This window comes from Vipera ursinii, assembly GCF_947247035.1.
Source record: "Vipera ursinii genome assembly, chromosome: 2".
Lineage (NCBI taxonomy): Eukaryota > Metazoa > Chordata > Lepidosauria > Squamata > Viperidae > Vipera > Vipera ursinii.
Genome location: NC_139513.1, coordinates 152,308,901 through 152,327,910, shown reverse-complemented (window position 1 = coordinate 152,327,910; position 19,010 = coordinate 152,308,901). Strand labels below are relative to the sequence as shown.

The 19,010-nt window shown below is 42.4% G+C and overlaps 2 protein-coding genes across 3 annotated transcripts in view; one reads left to right on the top strand and one right to left on the bottom strand.

Moving 5' to 3' along the window:
* SMAGP (small cell adhesion glycoprotein) overlaps positions 1-8,645 on the top strand; it is a 29,777-nt gene extending 21,132 nt beyond the window's left edge. The window contains exons 3-5 of one of the 2 annotated variants that reach the window (XM_083352478.1): positions 1,560-1,633; positions 6,512-6,589; positions 8,393-8,645. In XM_083352478.1, coding sequence (XP_083208604.1) covers positions 1,600-1,633; positions 6,512-6,589; positions 8,393-8,568 — 288 coding nt within the window. In that variant the 5' untranslated portion in view covers positions 1,560-1,599 and the 3' untranslated portion in view covers positions 8,569-8,645. Of the gene's footprint in view, positions 1-1,540; positions 1,634-6,511; positions 6,590-8,392 lie in introns of both variants that reach the window. The other variant, XM_083352479.1, reaches the window with a different exon arrangement.
* A 2,398-nt stretch (positions 8,646-11,043) lies between these two features.
* Positions 11,044-16,725, bottom strand: DAZAP2 (DAZ associated protein 2). Its single transcript, XM_083352757.1, has 4 exons — positions 16,468-16,725; positions 13,950-14,071; positions 13,028-13,270; positions 11,044-12,331 (listed from the first exon to the last, which is right to left on the bottom strand). The coding sequence occupies exons 1-4, from the start codon at positions 16,478-16,480 to the stop codon at positions 12,203-12,205; spliced, it is 507 nt and encodes a 168-aa protein (XP_083208883.1). The 5' UTR covers positions 16,481-16,725; the 3' UTR covers positions 11,044-12,202.
* Between the last annotated feature and the right edge of the window lie 2,285 nt (positions 16,726-19,010).

Below are 19,010 nucleotides of genomic sequence, written 5' to 3'. Positions count from 1 at the left end.
GATGAGCGCTGCCCCCTAGAGTTGGACATGAGTGGCAGGGGAAACCTTCACCTTTACCTGTTTATTGCACCTGAAACAGCAGTTAGCTTTGAAAGCATGTCATCCTCGTTTGTAGTTAGTTCCCTTTTCCCTGTTGAATATATGGGTGAGCTAACCCAGTAACCCACTCCAAATGTTAAGTCTGGACATACTGTAGATCTGCCACTTGTTTCCTCCTGTTGCAGAATTCTTGGAACAGATGGTGGATTATTATTATTATTATTATTATTGTAGTCATCCTTATCATTCTATGAGTCAACTGCTTTTTGCCATCTATCCCAATCTTCCTCTCTTAGCTTTTCACCTTTTAGCCTTCACCTAAACTAATGACTCCTTGCTGTGGTGTTCCTGGTCTTCTCTCAGAACTGTCCTGCCTCTTAAATTTTTCTACTGGGCAGCTCTCTCCTCTGATCCCATTTTTATCTCTTTTTATACCACTCATTTCTCACAGGTTTTTTTTAATGATCTGTGAGTCTTTACATGTTGATATATTTGATTTTCATTTTTGTTTTAGAAATTCTCCTTCCTCCATTCTTTATTAACTCTTTATGATAATCAGCCCCTCGGGTTCTTTGTTCTATTATCCTTGCTCTAAATGTATTACATGCCAGACTACTTCTGAAAATAATTTAAAAGCTTCAGTCAGAGCAAGATGCAGTAGTCAAGAGACACGGTTATTTCTGGTTGCTTTGATAACTTGCCAATTTTAAAAGAACTTCACAGACTATTTGCTTATAGTCCCTGTTCAGAAGTGCTGGTGCATGCTTTTAACCGGTAATCTCTTTCCTCCCTTTTTGTCTGTGACCTGTCAAAGTCACAGAAAAAAAAATGCACTGCTAATGCTTAAAATTTTAATGAGTAGTCAGCTTCTTGGGGTGTGCTCCTTAGTAAGTCTGTTTAGAAATTCAGCTGCTATTGCTTAACAGTTCTAGTCGTGCCTTAGGCATGGAAGCCAGCTGGGTGACTTTGAGACAGTCAGCCTCTCTCCACCATAAGAAGGCACTGGCCAGAAAAACGTTGCCAAGAAAACTGTAGAGTTGACCTCATGGAGCTAATAAAGTCCATGGGGCATACTTTTTAATAAGCTTGTTTAAAAATGCAAGCAGTGTTACTAAAGTTACCAGTCTGTAATTTATATGGAGAAGGGAGGAGGAGGAGGGAAGAAGAAGAAGAAGAAGAAGAAGAAGAAGAAGAAGAAGAAGAAGAAGAAGAAGAAGGAGGAGGAGGAGGAGGAGGAGGAGGAGGAGGAGGAGGAGGAGGAGGAGGAGGAGGAGGAGGAGGAGGAGGAGGAGGAGGAGGAGGAGAAGGAGAAGAAGAAGAAGAAGAAGAAGAAGAAGAAGAAGAAGAAGAAGAAGAAGAAGAAGAAGAAGAAGAAGAAGTTGTTCATAATATCCACTTGCACACTCTGATCAACAGTAAGGACGAACTGATAAATTTCTGTTCATAGCATTACCTGGATAACAGCATTATCTTTTGGTTTTCTTTCTTTTGGTTTCCACAGCTTCAATTTTTTTTTACAGTTTTAAAAGTCAAAACTCCTTAACGAAGAAGGGTGATGCCATGGCAGCTATTCCAGCAACATCACCAGCCACAGGTAAGTGCGCTCAGGAGTAAGGGGATGATAAAACAGAAATTTTTTTAGAGAAAGGAAAAGTTGTTATTTTAATCTGTATAGTGTGTAGTAGGGTGAAGAATAAGCTTACTCATAAAATGATGGATGTAGAAAATTATTTTTCCCCTGGCCCCCTCATTTCAGCAGCTCAAAGTATTTATTGTTGAGAACCCATGGATAGGATTTAAAAGTATATGTACAATATCTAACATATTTAGCCATTTTATAGCAAATTATGGTAGTAGGGGAGAAGGTGATTATCTTTTTTCACTGTTAAATCAAGACGTGGAGGTGGCTGTACAGAAACAAAGGAGAACATATTCAGGAAACATCATCCTTATAGTTGGGCCCACATAAACCCATAGTTGATTTTAAACATGGTTTGCTGCACCTAAGCCATACTGTAATACATAACTCTAAGCTACAAATCATGGTTCCATTCCATTAGATTTTGTTTGTAATGAGATTTTTTTATAACAAAAGATAAAATATAACTTGCAAATCCGAAACAATTGACCTCACCATTTGCAAGTTAAGTAAAATAGTTGTCTAGCTTTTTAAAATTTGCAACTGCAAATAAAGTTATGCGATTAGTGATATCAATATTGCAGAATACAAGAGAACAAGCTGTAGATTTTCTCAGTTGGGGTCCCGCACAATATTCTTCTAAACCAGTGGACAAACAAACATTTCCCTGGAGGTGGAATTCAATTCCCTAAGGCGGTGATGGTGAACCTTTTAGAGACCGAGTTGCCCAAATTGCAACCTAAAACCCACTTATGTATCGTCAGGTGCCGGGTGGGTGTGGCCTTTGGGTGGGTGTGGCCAATTGGGTGGGCATGGCTGTGGTGGTAATGGCAGACTGGGTGGGACTAAAAAGTTCAATCAATCAATTCTAACTTTGTGAGACCTTTTTTTTTTTCCCCGCAAGAAGCTGAAATTGATTGATTGATTGAACCTTTTTTATTTTTTGCACACGGTGGTGGAGGCCTAAAGCGAAAATGTTTTATAAAACCCAGCTGAAGGCATAGGACTGGGGCGACAGCATGCATGCCCACAGAGAGGGCTCTGCGTGCCACCTGTGGCACCCGTGCCATAGGTTTGCCACCACGGCCCTAAGGTTTCTGAAGATATGCAGATAAAAAGCTGGTTAAATATTGGAAGGTTAGCATATCTCCCATTATAATAATCAGAGGCTACAATCAAAAGCCATAATTCTGTCTGCCCACAACTAAAGGAACCCATCTCCAGTGGCAGGCCTTTGAAATTGAGCCCTGTTACCTCTGCTGAGCAGCAAATACCAAAGTTTAGAAGAGTGGCATGTTCACTATCCTCTGCAAAAAACAACAACAGTATAGCTATATTTGCCCCGATGGAAAGAATTGGAAATCCTTTTTCAGTAATGACAGCTGCTGTTGCGTAGGCAGAGAGTGCTAAGATTTATCCTATAAATATATGCTGCACTTTTTTTCAATTCACAAACAATCCACAAACATTCTCAATGCAGGATAGACCTGTCTGTCTGGTTGTTGCTGTGTTGGCTTTACTGGCTTGCTTCTGACATTCTCAGAATCTGACTTCAGAAAAGCGAATGCTGAAGTACTTAGAAAGAATGATATATTCCGCTTGCAGTATTCTTTAATTTATCAATTATAGATGACAAGATAATAGACCACCTATGGTGTACAAGCTGTATGACTTTGATACAATTTTTTGTGGACATATGTGCAGGGAGAAGATAACTATATTGCATCAGGACATCAGCATCTAAATGTCACAAATTATAGTCTCTGTCTGGACATTTTGCAGTATGCAAAATGACACCAGTATGTAATTCACAACATTTGCACAATAGCTTAATTAATAGTTTTGTTACCACTGTGGCTTCTACTAGAAGCCTAGATCAAAGAAGCTAGATTACTGTTTAGTGTAAACTATGAGCCCAGCCTCTTGCCCAAATGATAAGAATGTAGATGTCTCTATGTGTAAAAATATTTGTAGAAATGCTTGGTTTTGGTCAATTTCCTTCCTCTTTCATTTTTGAAAACATAAGCAAGCAGTGTTTCTCTGCTGCTGAAACAGCCACTAGAAGGGAGGACTTGTAGGCAACCTTGGCTCTTTTATGACTCGTGGAATTCTGGGAGTTGAAGTCCACGAGTCATAAAAGAGCTAAGGTTGCCTACTCCTGCCCTATATTGACTCTAGCCCATTTAGTTGGCATTTCCTCTGTTCCCACTAGGCTTGATTCACATATAAATCAATTGTTAGATGTCACCCACTGTACTGAGCCGTGATTTTTAACCATGGTTTCCTGACTGAGCCAAAATAGGTTCTGTTCATAAAAAGCCTGGTTTGCAAACCATCCAATATTGAAAATAGAACATGATCTTAAGATACTAGCCATCCTACTCATCCTTTGGCGAGTAGCTATAATAATTTGCAATAAATGTCACAGAGTATGTTACAGCACCCAAAAGTTATTTGACAGGCAGACAAAAGTTATCATTTCTAATATCATTTCTTTATTTGCTAATAAGAGGACCTTTATTTAAGAGTTGGGCAGTTCAGAAATGTGATGGATGATAGAGAGAGAGTGTGTGTGTGTGTGTGTGTGTGTGTGTGAGAGAGAGAGAGAGAGAGAGAGAGAGAGAGAGAGAGAGAGAGAGAGAATTATAGATAAATGCAACATAGATTGTGAGCTTTACATGCAAAGGAACACATCTATTCATTCTGCTTTTTTTTTCCTTTTGGCGTCTTCTCTGACTCCATTTAACTTACTCCAAATAATTACTGGATGAACTGGCTATAATTTCATAGCATGTTTGCAGTCATTCTAATGTCTCAAGAAAAGCTCAGAGTTCTTCAGAGAGAGTAGCCTATTTATTTGGAAATAAATATCTCTTAAACAACCTAGGCTTTCACATCATGCTGAACCATTGTTGTTATGGTCATTGTTTACTGAATAAATGACAAATAAACTACAATTAAACAGATTCACCCACTGAATCTGCTAAGTTAAAACCAAACTATATTATTGCTCAGCATATGATGCCAAATTAAGGTTGGTTCCAAGACAGACTTCAAGTCAAAATGTGGTTTGCTTGTTTATATTGTTTTAAACCTGGTCAGTGTGATTTATAAACTATGGGTTACAGCTTAAATTGGATATAAATTTCACCATTTATGTTCTAGTAAAAAAAAATGAGGTTAAACAAATGTTATCTTAGCATGTTGTACATATATACATAGTCTAAACACTGTGTATTGTTAAACAGATGTTCATTTCTGCATAGGTGAAAATGCTGGATAACCTGGAAAGAGAGCTTTGCAAGGGACAAGATGAAAAGGCATAATTCCACACATAGGGTTTTCGCTAACCAGACATTAGATAGATTGCTGTCTTGCATAATGTTTTGGTTTGTGCCTACTGATGAATTTGATTGGAAGGAGAGGATATAAATTTAGTGCTTCACAAATATAATTCAGTTTTGCAGCAGGGGAAAGGAAGAAAGGGTGAGATGTGTATATGGCTGGATCCCTTGGACTTGGCCACCATTTGGAGGAAATAGGTCAGACATGTCAAACACAAGGCCCAGGGGCCAGATCCGGCCTGCGAAGTGGTTTCATGCGGCCCGCGAAGCCAGCCTGGAAACAGTGAGGGAACGGCCCCCACTGCCTTGGCCCTGGCCCAGAGACCCTCCTTCTGCCAGAGACCCTCAGATCTGTCCCACTCCTGCCCAGGCCCCAATAGGCACCCTTGATGCGAACGATGTAGAGCTGGCCACGCCCACCCAGTAGGCCATACGCACTCTAGCCACGCCCACCCAGTAGGCCACACCCACCCAGGCCATACCCACCCGGCCCCCTGAGGGCAACCACAATGCTGATGTGGCCCTCAATGAAATTGTGTTTGACACCCCTGAAATAGGTTGTTATCTGCAGCCTGGAAAAACTTTGGTCTGGCTCAGAGGCCCTTATGATAAGATCCCTCGATGTCATACATCCTTGTAAAGAGTTTGGCTCCCAAATAGCTGGCATGTCTTAGAAATCTTTAGAAATGAGTTGCTGGCAGAACATTTGTTCCTGTTGGCAATTCCACTGTTGTACATTATTAGATATTCACTGAGTAAGCATGATTACCTCAGCCCTGAAACACTACAGAACAGACCTGTTTCTGCTCTGTAACTGGAGCCAAAGGTTGAAGGCTTTTACTGAGCAACTCTTCCATCAGCCTCAATGGCATTTTTCTTCCCCTTTCAATCTGGCCAGTTATTCCACCAAAAGTACTTGCTCCTAATTATTTTAAGCCCTGGCTTTGCAATTGTTGCTGCATATTATGTCTCGACATCTCATCTTATTTAGCCTACACATTTTTTTTCCTGTAGAAAAGAAACCTTGGTGTTTTGTTTGTGTGTGTGTGTTTGTGTGTGTGTGTGTGCGCACACACACACACGAGCAGGATGGACACACACCTACTTCTGGAAGATGCAGTATATTTATTAGTATACTGCAGGGGTCTTCAAACTTGGCCCTTTTATGACTTGTGGACTTCAGCTCCCAGAATTCCTCAGCCATAAAAAGGGCCAAGTTTGAAGACCCCTGTAGTAGACTGTATTTACTCTCATTCCTTCAGCAAGGATATCGTTGCCCCTTCCTGCTGTTCTCGTCAGTATAGCTCTGGGAAGTCGGTTAGCCTGAAAGTAGCGGGGTGAGGGGGTGGAGAGACAGCCTGTTGCAAGGTCATCCTTCCCCTCTTCCATTTTCATGATGGAAGGAAATTTGAATCTGGACTTCCTGGTTCAAATCAAGCACACTATCTGCTGCTTATATTGACATCTCCCTCTTTTCTCCTCTATGAAGGGGTGCTGACCAGTCCGTTCATGAAGAAGATGAACACACCTACGTCCCAAGAGGATGCCAATATGGCTGTTATAGGAGGTATTAGTAATATCTTTACAGAGCTAATTATGGGGTGCATTCCAACATGGCCCCAAAGCACTAACGGTAAAGCCAGCAGCATAGATGGCAGGTGGTAAAAGTGCCAGTGTATCCTACGTATTAGGAACTACTCCCAGATCAGACCTGTGTATCGTTGACACAAGGACAGGTATTTTTTTCAGCCAGTGGCTGCCTTTTATAAGTATGTATGTGAATTCATGCACACATGTACATGCACATGCACAGTGTGTACATTTTGGGGCACCCAAGGACAAAAGTGTGATGCTGGTCTTGTTTATCCCTTGAGGTTAGCTAAGATTACCCATCCTCTTGGCACATTTTATTTCTTGATACGCAGGGTGTTATATCATTCATTTTGGGTAGTGCTTTTGGAGGTAATGATCCCAGGAGTAATGGCTGCTTCCATCCTTGCTCTGAGCTTTTTTTCTTTAAAAAAAATGCACTGCAATCATCCAACTTCCCTGTTCAAAGGCAGGTTTCTGCCTCCCGTGAATGTTTTGCATGTTTTGACTCAAAAGAAATGGTTAAGCAGTTCTAGAGGGGAACAAAGTTGTTCATCTAGTGCAGGGGTAGGCAACCTTGGCTCTTTTATGACTCGTGGACTTCAACTCCCAGAATTCTGGGAGTTGAAGTCCACGAGTCATAAAAGAGCCAAGGTTGCCTGCCCCTGATCTAGTGCATGAAGCTATTATGCAAAAGCCCCCACTTCTTTACCCCAGTGCTGAAACCTTGACTAACACCATTTTCAAGTCGCATTATTGCATTTGACATATCTCTACTGCCTGTTTGTAGAGGTTCAGGCATACAGCTCTGGGCAGAGAATTCATTCAGGGGGGACCATCGCGTTAGAAGCCTATTCTGCTGCTCCCCAGATAACATCTGAAGGAGCCACGCTATCATCCCATTCAAGGCTAGGAAGTTAAGCCTTTTGTAGATCAGGGCTGTAATTCATAAGAGGGCAGAATCCTGTACCCTATCAATTTCATCATTTGTATTGTTATGGAAACCATATAACCTTTCCATAATTGAATCTGAAAAGTGAAGGCCTGCAGATTCAGGAAGAATGTGACTTGGCAGGACTTGGCACGCAAAAGCGAAGTCGGTGCAAGAACATAAAAACCAACAGGATTGTTGATGCGATCCATTCGCTACATGTGTCCACTCCTTCAGTGGAAGCTAAAGGTAGACCACGATGCATGTGCAGGATTTTGATCCGATTCCCATGTTGTCTAAAATCCTGCATATGTATTAAAGCACGGGGAATTCTGGGAGTTGGAAGTTCACATAGCTTAAAAGTTGCTGAGCTTGAGAAAGATGGATCTAATGTAGAAGTTTAACTGCACTATGGAGCATGAACCTCAATTACTTTTAATTATAAATAACATGTAAGGAATGGGCTCTAGGTTCCTTCCTCCATAAATTCCACATCGCTCAGTGCTGTTCTGCTTGCTTCATTCCTTTTAATCCTACCATTTAGAGTCATAGGTAGGAAGGCCCTCAGACTAAGAGGCTTTGGGGTCCCTAGGTTGCTGTAGTTCTAACACTGTTAACATTAGCTCGCCTTAACGATCTCTAGCTTTTTGCTTTCAAATGTTATCTTCCTGGCAGCAAATGTTAATGGTAGATAAAATGGTAAAGGGAAGGCGAGGTTTTCTGTGCTACGGGGGGGGGGGGGGGGAAGCAGGTAAGATAGAAGCTTGTTCTCAGGCTAACGATTGCTTGGTTGGCTAGATCTGCTCAGAAACAATCTGTCCTAAAGTTTCTTTTCTGTTTTGTTTCAAGCTGTTATCGCCGTGGTTTTTCTCACTCTCCTTTCAGTCGTTGGGATAATTGTTGTTTACCTGTACAAGAATAAAGGCAACTATCACACTTATGAACAGCCTGAAGCAGATCCAGAGGGATCAGTCCAAATGGAAGATTTCCCCTGTAAACGTGAAAAAGAAGAGTACTTCATATAGAAGGGGACACACCGCTGCCATGTTTTAGACTGTCCTAACTTAAATAAACTGAAGTTTTAGGTTTGTCATTCTTTTACTCAAGGAATTAAATGTGGATTAGTCAATGTTGTTTATATACTTGGGGAACTCTGGCTTGAATAAAGTAGTTGAGCTAGGAGTTCCACACCTTGGTGGCAACACACAAGTTATTTACGGATTGCAGTGATCCAACCCTGAGATTACAGTGCCGAGTGGTCATCATGCTGTCCAATTCTAATTATCTAAAATTAGAATAGGCAAATAGGCACCTCTTAACCCCAGAGAGGTTGCTATCTGGTATAGGAAAGAAAACACCAGGGTGAGGATTGACCCAAACGGCAGCTATCTTTTTTCACATCTTATCCACAGGTGAAGCAAACACTAAAACCCACTTCAAACCAAAAATATATTTAATATGCAAAACTGCTTTTTTTTTGCTGTTATAATCCTCGACACGTAGAAGAGAAGCTTTATGAACTTCTAATGTCAGGAGAAACTGCTCTAGTGAAATAAAATATTTATAATAATAATAATAATAATTTGGAAGGGACCTTGGAGGTCATCTAGTCCAACCCCCTGCTCAGGAAGGAAACCCTATACCATTTCAGGCAAATGGCTGTCCAGTCTCTTCTTAAAAATTTCCAGTGTTGGAGCATTCACCACTTCTGGAGGCAGGTTGTTCCACTGATTAATTGTATCGTTGCATTCAGGCCTATATACAGTTCTAAACATTTTTAGAAGCATACTGGTGTACTGCATTCTTATTAACAGAAGCAGGAAAAAGATTTCTATTGGAACTGTGGCATACGGAAAGGAAAAGTTTTAAAGTTTTAACCCTTTCTCTCCCACGACTCAGTCCCAAAGAAAATAATCCACTCTACATTGCTGTCCTCTGAGAAAAGAAAGCACGCATGGCTGTTAATGACAATTCTTTCCTGGGACTAATAGCAATTTTAGGGAAGGAGGAGGTTTTAACTGGCCTTGCATTAATTTAAAGAAAGAATACTAACTGGCTTCCTAATGACACACTTAACATTGTTATGTAGCAGTACATGTGTTCGTAACATCCCTATATCATATAATGAAACCGCTGGGTGAGCTCATTCGTGGCTTCGGGGTGGGGTATCATCAGTACGCTGATGATACCCAAGTTTTTCTCTCCACCCCAAACCAACCCAGTGATGCACTCGACGTGATGTCCCGTTGCCTGGAAGCGGTCCGGGTTTGGATGGGGAGAAACAGGCTTCATCTCAATCCTGCCAAGACTGAGTGGCTGTGCATACCGGCATCTCGGATAAACCAGGTTGTTCCACCACTAATGATGGGGGGTGAGGTGTTACCCCCCGTCGATAGGGCTCGCAACTTGGGCGTCCTCTTGGAATCACGGCTCAATTTTGAAGACCATATAGGAGCCGTGACCAGAGGGGCTTTTGCTCAGCTTCGTTTGGTGCGCCAGTTGCAGCCCTATCAGGACCGAGATGCCCTACGCACAGTCACCCATGCACTCGTGACCTCCCGGCTAGACTACTGCAACACTCTCTACATGGGGCTGCCCTTGAGGACCACTCGGAGGCTTCAACTGGTGCAGAATGCAGCTGCGCGAGTTGTTATGGGAGTTTCCCGATACTCCTGTGTAACACCTCTTCTCCGTGAGCTGCATTGGCTTCCGGTTGCCCTCCGGGTGAGATTCAAGGTGCTGGTAATGACCTATAAAGCTCTAAATGGCTTGGGTCCGGATTATCTAAGGGAACACCTGCTGCCGGCATCAACTTCCCATCGTCCTGTGCGCTCCCACAGGGAGGGCCTTCTTAGGGTACTGCTGGTCAAGGAATGCCGGCGGGTTATCCCCAGGGGAAGGGCGTTCTCTGTGGGCGCGCCGGCCCTTTGGAACCAACTTCCCACGGAGCTTAGGACTGCCCCCGACCTTCGCTCATTTCGCAGGCACTTGAAAACCTGGTTTTTTGAGCTGTCTGGCCCAGACTGAGGGGTTCTAATTATTTATTAATGGGGTTTTAGTTTAAATTCAGGGACTTAATTTAATCTTATTTTTAATCGATTTTAACTTTGTATGTTATGTATTTTTAATTTTTCCCTGTAAACTGCCCTGAGTCCTACGGGAATAGGGCGGTAGACAAGTTTAAATAATAAATAAATAAATAAATTTATCATTTTTCACACTGACAGCACCGTGAACAAAGGAACAGATAGAAAGGCAAACTCAATTTTAAAACTTGCAGCATTGTAATGGACAGGAATTTAAGAGGCTAAATTCAACTTTGTCACTTTATTCAAATTTTCAAAATAGCCTTTATTCTACTTGTTTTTAGTATAAAAAGTCCACAAGTTAAGTGCACCACAGTGTTTACAGAGAGACCTAGAATCCCAACCTTCCATTAACAGTCAGCTGTATGGATGACCATGACACATACAACACACAGAAAATTAAGATAAAATATATTCACCAAATCTGATAATTTTTTAATTCATAAAAACAAAAGCAACAACAACAAAAGATTGAGGATCCCTGAAATATTCTTCTTAATCCTAATAAGACTTCATTGTACCCAACTCACTTTTTTAAATGTTTGCATCTAAAAAAAACAACAAAAAAACCCCATCAATCCAGCAAACTTGCACACTGATTGACAACTACCGGACATTTTTTTTTGTCTCTCTAGCCTGAATAACATTCCACTTAAGAGTTTTTGTTATTACGACACTGGGTTGCTTCCCTCCCCCACACCCTTTTTTTTTAAAAAAATGGTTTCATTTTTTAAGCTCTTTTGTTTTGTTTGTTGAAACATACAGGAAGCATTTAATGAAATGTTGTATTTCTGGCACCAAAACATGGCTTCAGTTAGATTTTTAATGTGCAAAGGAGTCCAAAATCACTTAAGAATATATAAAAAAGGACATCCTGGGACATCGCTCTAGCTGCATACTTTCCTAGCGAAGGAACAGAGAGCAAAGGTGAGTAGAAGGAACCAACCAAGGGGTTCTGAAATGGAAAATTGAGCCCCCCCATCATACTCTTCCAACAGGCATCCACCACAGATGCCCCCCAAAAAAACATTATGTCTGACTATCTTTCTCCCCAGCACCATTGATTCTAAGGAAAAGGAAAGATGGATCTTAGTCCTAGTCATTGGCAACGGGTGTTATCTGATCTGCAAGCTTTGTACGTTTGATACATGGAAGCCAGTTTTTTTCCAACTTCCGTTCCTCCCTCCCCCATTTCTCATCCCCAACCCCAACCCCATTTTTATATATAGTTGATTAATAAAAGCCAGACACAGAGAAAGAGAGCTGCAGTGAAAAGCACTCTCTTGGTGGAACTAAAGGGAAATTTGATAGCTTAGCTCACATTCATTTCACAATTTAACCCCCAAGGTTTAAGAGAGGCACTCCTACCATTGCATGGTTTTGTATTTTAAAATTTGCTTTTTTTTAAAAAAAGAAAAAGTGCCTGAAGGGTCAGGGCACCAGGAAGACACCCCGCATCATCATGTGTCTAAATTGCAACTCCAGGTTAATACGACTAAAGCGGTTACATTGTGAGAAGTGCTGACAGTATGTGATGTCGTCCCTTTACACCAATGTAGCCCCCCCCCTTCCTTCACCAGATGGTGTAGCCACCATCAGAGCCCCCCATGAAGAAGTTGCCCTTCCGTTGCGTCACTAGCACGTTGGCACCCTGCATGACAGCCAGCTGGGCTGCATTGGGAGGACAGCCAGGAGGAGGAGGCTGAAAGAGAACAACAGCAACAGATTAGAGGGATGCTGTAAGACCAGGCTAACCAAGTGCAGACCACAGACTCGACAGAGGCTGCCAAGCTGGGCTGCAAAAATCGGTTTTAGCTAGCTTCTTGCATGGCTTCCAGGATGCATGAGTTACACTAAGCTAGATTTTTTTTTCAAACTATGGTTGGATGACTAAACTATAGCAGGCTAGGATATCTTTTTTTTAACCTGCTTCCCTGACAATTCTGTAGATAAGTTAGGTTTGCAAATCAAGCAGGCTATCCTTTCAAAAGGGTACCTCCTCAGTAAAGATGCATTCACTACAAGAAGATCAAAGCATCCTCAGACAAGCATCCTCAGTGTCACCTTGAGCTCGAGGAAATTTATGTTATCATTCTCACTAACGTCTACAGAGATAAAAGCATAAAAGACACTGGACCCTTGCAGGCGGCCCTTTTCCCTGCCTTACCTCACAGTTTACATCACCTTAATACTTGAGCCCAAAAATCCTTAACATCCTTACAGGCGCTTTGTATTTACAATCATGAAAATATAGAGAGAAAAAAATGATTTCATTTGCATCTTGGAAATTGCGCACAGACCGTAATATACCATTATTACCGTGAAAGGGTTAGGGAGGGGGACTAGTTGCATAATCCTCTTTCAGGGATAGCAAATACAATATTCTGTGCCTACTTACAGGGATATTAGCAGGAGCACTAGTTGCAAACCTTGCTCCAGCATCAAAGCCACCTTCTACAAGTACAGTAGATCCAGGAGGATAGACAGGGCCAACAGGATAAAAAGCCACTGGAACTGAAGAGCCCATTGGCCCCATAGCTACAGACTGAGCCATAGGAAGGTACAGTGAAGCACCAGGATAAGCTGCAGACATAGTAGGTACAGTGGCAGCTCCGGGATGTACGAAACTCGGGCGGTACAGCTGAGGAAGAAAACACACATAAAGCATTCCTTATGGCTTTATACTCAGAAATTCTCCTTCTCAAAGCTCTCTTTTCTACTTAGAAAGAGGTTTTGCCACAGATAATGGAAATAAGCTTCCGAAATTAAGCAAAAATAAATCAATGTAGACCAGCTGACAAGATATCTCTGGGAAGTTCAAAACAGGACATACAAAGTTTATAGCTTTCTCTCATTTATCCTTTGCCTTGTAAAACTTTTGACTTTTAAAAGGATATCTGAACCAAAGTCCATAGTTAGTCTCAAGTGCCAAATTCTGCAGTTTGAAAAATGGAAAGAGGTTCAGTATAAAACATTATTTTCATTTACATTCACCTAAAGTTGAAGTTATACACTTCTGCTTTTGGCATCAACAGGTATCTTGATCATCATGTGGACCTTGAAGTGCTCAGGCAGATGTATAATTTGCATATGATGAAATCACAACTCATGGAATGAAAACATTTTACAAAACTACCTCCAAAAGAATTGGAAACCTTCTAGAGAACATCCTTGTAATTAAATCAGCAGTATGGTAGTAACCTGTCTGGATCATCAATTATCAATCATAGCTATTATTTTGCTAAGTGAAAAGACGTTTTTGATCTGATCCAGAAAGTCTTATGTTATTTCTTACAACAGAAAGTGATTAGAGTACATACTTCTGAGTAGGCAGGAGGGGCATCAGAATAAGGTGGAGCCTGAGGAAGTGGTATGGTCTGTGGGAACACAGACGGATTACCAGGAGATTGAACTGGATAGGAAGGCTGTGTAGGGTATTGACCTAAGAAAAGAAATTGATCAATGTCAGCACAATTGTCTTTCCTGTAAAAGACCAGGAAGTGTATGAAATAAGAAAATCCCCTCCCTTGGGAGCTTCACTTGAAAGAAAGAAAAAACTTCAAACAAAAAACAATATATCTAAACAGCAAAAGAGCTGCTCTTTAATATGCAAAACTCCATAGATGAGATCCAGGTAATATCATTCAAACCAGCTCTCCCATTAAGCTTAAGAACAAAGGTAGTCAATAATTACATTGTATTTTTAAATGAACAGTGCCATCTCATGGGCACCATTAATATTTTTCAGAAGTCAACAAATTAATTACTTAACCATTCTCTATTGGATACCAAATCTATTTTAAATCCACTGGTTTAACTATCAAGCAAGCAAAACCAATGAGTTGCTTGCTTGATAGTTGTAAGGGTGCATGGGCATTTCTTCCAATATATACAATATTGCACATATAGCACCCTTACCCAGATTTTAGGGTTCTACCCCCGACACACACACCCCAAATAAATTGCCTATATTTTGCTGTTTCCAAAATAGTTAAGACTGTTCAAATGCCTCATTCTGGCCTGCCACACACAACCAAAGGAAGCATATGCCGAATTCAGCTATAAGGAACTAGATTTTACAAGAAAGTAGACGTTACCCTCCAGCCCCTTATACTTGAAACTTTTAAGTTGGCTACACTCATTAGGTTGCCCACTCCTTAGCATATAGCTTTCCTTTGGACAATATGCTCAAGCAGTCAGATTGTTTTGTGTCTTAAAAGAATTTAATTAATACTCTGTAGGTAGGTAGCATTTAAGCAATAATGTATTGAAAAAAGTCGTAGGAAGCAATGAAAAATAAGTAAAGGACATACAGAGTTAATACCATCAGTTTGTAATCATTTATACACGTATAAGCTAAATTAATTCAGTTGGGGCAACCCTTTTTACTGGGGAGTATTTAATAAGCTTGAGTCACTTAAGTCCAAATAGTTCATATTCTGAGCTCCTCAAGAGGCAATAATAATAATAATAATAATAATAATAATAATAATAATAATAATATTCATTTGCCTGAAATAGTATAAAGTTTCCTGCCTGAGCAGGGGGTTGGAATAGATGACCTCCAAGGTCCCTTCCAACTTTAATTATTATTATTATTATTATTATTATTATTATTATTATTATTATTATTATTATATGTGATTGTTTTTTTAACCCACTCTTACATGCCCCCACTATCCAAGTATGATCCTGCAACGTGTTTTCCTTTCTTTTAGGACCTGCCAACAAAAACGACACCTCTCATCCAAGAAGTAATGAATTAAATGCAGGGCAACACCTAATAAGGAGCAAAAGGAGAAATGAATGTGCGAATCCTTCCCACGTTTTTTGTGACTTGCTTCTGCATTCTGTGGTTCATTGTTCATTTCTTTCCAATTTTACTCCAAAGGCGAGAGGGCACATTCTGGTGTCAAACCCCTCCCCGAGGATCAAACACAATTTCTCCCTTTAAGTCATCATTCCAGCCCCGTGTCCAACCTCAGCCTCTCCCTACAGCACTTAAATTTACAAAGGAAAGAAGGAACCGTTGTAAGACAGAGCCACCTTTTGACAGGAGCAAATGATGCCCCTGGGCTTGTGTGTAAGTAAACCCTTAACATACTCTTTGCAAGCAAGGGGAGAAATTAGGTACATTTCAAAGCATCCCATGCAGGAACACCAGGGATTGTGTATACAGAACAAGAATGGGTTGGCTGTCAGTTCTGGAACTTTGGCATCTCAATCCCTTTCAGGACTAACGGGTAGAGAGCACAGTATTAGGCCCCACGCCTGCCCATTGCGGTCCTGTGCGAAAAGGGGAGCTCCCACCAAAGGATCGACTTCAAGGGACTTTTTTTTCCCCTTCTACTCGTCAAAGCTGCGAGCCTCCCCTCAAAGCTCTGGCGACCAAGCTCTACCCTTCGCGTGCAAGGGGGCACCTACGGGATCCATTCCCCGAGAAACTGTGCCACCATCAAAATCTTTCGCCGTGCGGTGTCTCCGGACTCCCGTGTTTCCGGCGAACATCTGGAAAGGGAAAGCAAGGGGCTCTTTCGGCCCACGAACACCCGTTCCAGGGGCAGCAGCCGAAGGGTTAACAACCTGCCGAGGAAGGTTACGTCATAGCCACCCAACCTGAGCCCTTCCCCCATTGCCTTCACCCCGACTTCGCCCGGCTTTCTATTGGTCAGGGCTCCCGCCAGTCATTGAGTAGGCCCGCCCATAACAACACTGCGGCGGTAGCCTTAAAGGAGCAGCGACCCTGCTAAAGGTTGGTTAGGCGATTGGGTGGGGTTGTTGGGGGGGGGAGGGAGGGAAGGAAGGAAGAGGAGGAGGAGGAGGAGATCAGCCTCTTGCCTTTGCTGTTCATGATGGCGGCGTTGCAAAACGAACGAACAAGAAGGACGGTTCACCCGACTACGAAAGGTTCAGGCGACTCGCTAGCTTTAGCAACGGCAGCGACCCTCTTCGCTCAACCACTTCCTTGTTGTTGTCGCCGCAGCCCTGATGAAAGGGGTTACGTGACCAGCGCGTGACGTCACGCCGCAGCGCTGGCGCGAGGAACGGGACGGAAAGAGCGACCGGCTGTGTCAAGGGGTGTGGCCACAGAGGCGAGGGGGCGTGGCGCTCCGTCTCGAGCAGGCAGCGGGCGGAGGAGGGGAGCCGAGGGAGCTGTTCTACATACTGCCTTCCCGATTGTTACCTATCCCTTCGTGTTTACACAATCGCATTCGTGTGTTTATTTAGCATGTTTATAGAGCCGCCCATCGCACCAACATATGACACGGGGTCTCATACAACAACCGCTAACTCCACAACAACCTAAAAACAAACAAACAAAATAAAACAGATGAAGCGGTTAAACATAAAAAAAAGGGGGGGGAAGCAAACATTACTTAATATGCAGCCATCTTGCAGCAGCCGCCCACCCCCAACATGGGATCACCAAAAATCAGGTTTTAAAGACCTTTCTCAAGGTTTTCAGAGGTGGGCTAACTTCACTTGGAGGAGAGGGAGGGAAAACGACCCACAGCATGTCCTTCCTGCCTGGCCTGGTGGGACATGTAGATGTAATTGGGAAAAGATGGTCCTTCAAATACCCGAACCCCATGCCACGAAGGACTTTAAAGCTCAAAAACAGCACCTTGAATTGCACCTGGAAGCTAACAGGAATTGAGGTATCATGTATATGCCCTCTTAGGGACAAGGATAACAATCTGTGCAGCCACATTCTGCACCAGCTGAAGGTTCTAACCTAAATAGTCTTCAAAGGCAGCCCCTCGTACAAGCCATTATAGTAATCCATTCTGGATATGACCAAGGTGTGAGTGAGCAATCCAGGAAAGGATGCAACTGGTGTACAACGGGAAGCTGTGCAAAGTCTCTCCTAGTCAAGACTGCCACCTGCAGTTAAGGTTAAGAAGGAGCCCCAGATTGCAGACTGTCCCCATTACTTTAGACTGGTCCCATCCAAAACCAAAGGTGATACAAGTCCCAAAGCCAAAGAGACCACAAACCTAGATCCATTTAGTCTTGCCAGGGTTCAGCTGAAGCATGTTGTTCCCCATCCAAATCCCTCCAGGAAACTAGAATAAGACATCAACCACATCACTTAGTTTGCCAGGTGTGGAGATAATAACTAAGTATCATCAGTATGCTGATGATATCTTACCCGTGGCAACAGATGATTTCATACAGTAGCTTCATAGGAGTGGAGAGAGTACCAAACTCTGTGGAATATAATAAGGGTTGAGGGCAGGACCTCTCATTCCCAATTAACTCTAACCGTGTACTGGTAACAGCTCCGCTGAAAGGAAAAGAACCAGCACAGTACTGTGCCGCCCACTCTCAACCCAGAGAGCCATGCCAGAAGGATACCATGGCCAGTGGTGTGGAAGGCTGGCAAGAGATTATGGAGAGGAAAGACAGATGGACTACCTCGTCCCATTCCCAGCACAGATAATCCAAAAACACGACCAGTGCCATTTCCATTCCAAGTTCAGGCCTAAATCCCGACTGAAAGGAGTCCAGATAATATGCTTCATCTGGGGTTCTAAAGATGCTTTACAACCGTCTTGTCCACAATACTTGTCCACAATTGTCCAGTGATGGCTTCTTGGGGGGGGGCAAACCAATGATTCTTTATTCCAACCCCCTCTTTCAAGGAAGAATTAACTACCACTCAGATGCAACCACACAAGACCTTTCGGGCAGCTGCAACTAGTATGAGGGCAGGGATCTAAGGAGCAGGCTCACTATTCTAAGCACCTTGTCCACTTCCTCAGGTCCAACAGGATCAAACTGTTCCCAGATAACCAATCAAGACAGATAACCAATCTCCCCTGGACCTGTACCAAAATTGGCATCCAACCTGGAATGATTGTGAATGATTTTGTCCAACAGATGTTGTGCAAATGCCGCCACCTGGCCTTGTAAACAGACTTCTGAATCCTCTTTCCCTAGGAGAATGCAGGTCACCTTAAACCAGGTTGGCCTTAATACTGGCTCTTGTGTTTGGTCAAGTTTAATTGCCAAAAAAAATAAATACAAATGCAATACAACTAACAATAGCAATAGCACTTAGACTTATGTACCGCTTCACAGTGCTTTACAGCCCTCTCTAAGCGGTTTACAGAGTTAGCATACTGCCCCCAACAATCTGGGTCCTCATTTTACCAACCTCAGAAGGATGGAAGGCTAAGTCAACCTTGAGCCAGTCAGGATCAAACTCCTGGCAGTGGACAGAGTTAGCCATACAATACTGCATTCTAACCACCGTGCCACCACAACTAAGAGAAAGCCTTAAAAACATGTAAGTTCCTCCGAAGCATTGAAGCTCCAAAATTAGAATGCCACTACAGAAAAGACCTTATCCAGTCACTTAGTTAAATTAAAATTTT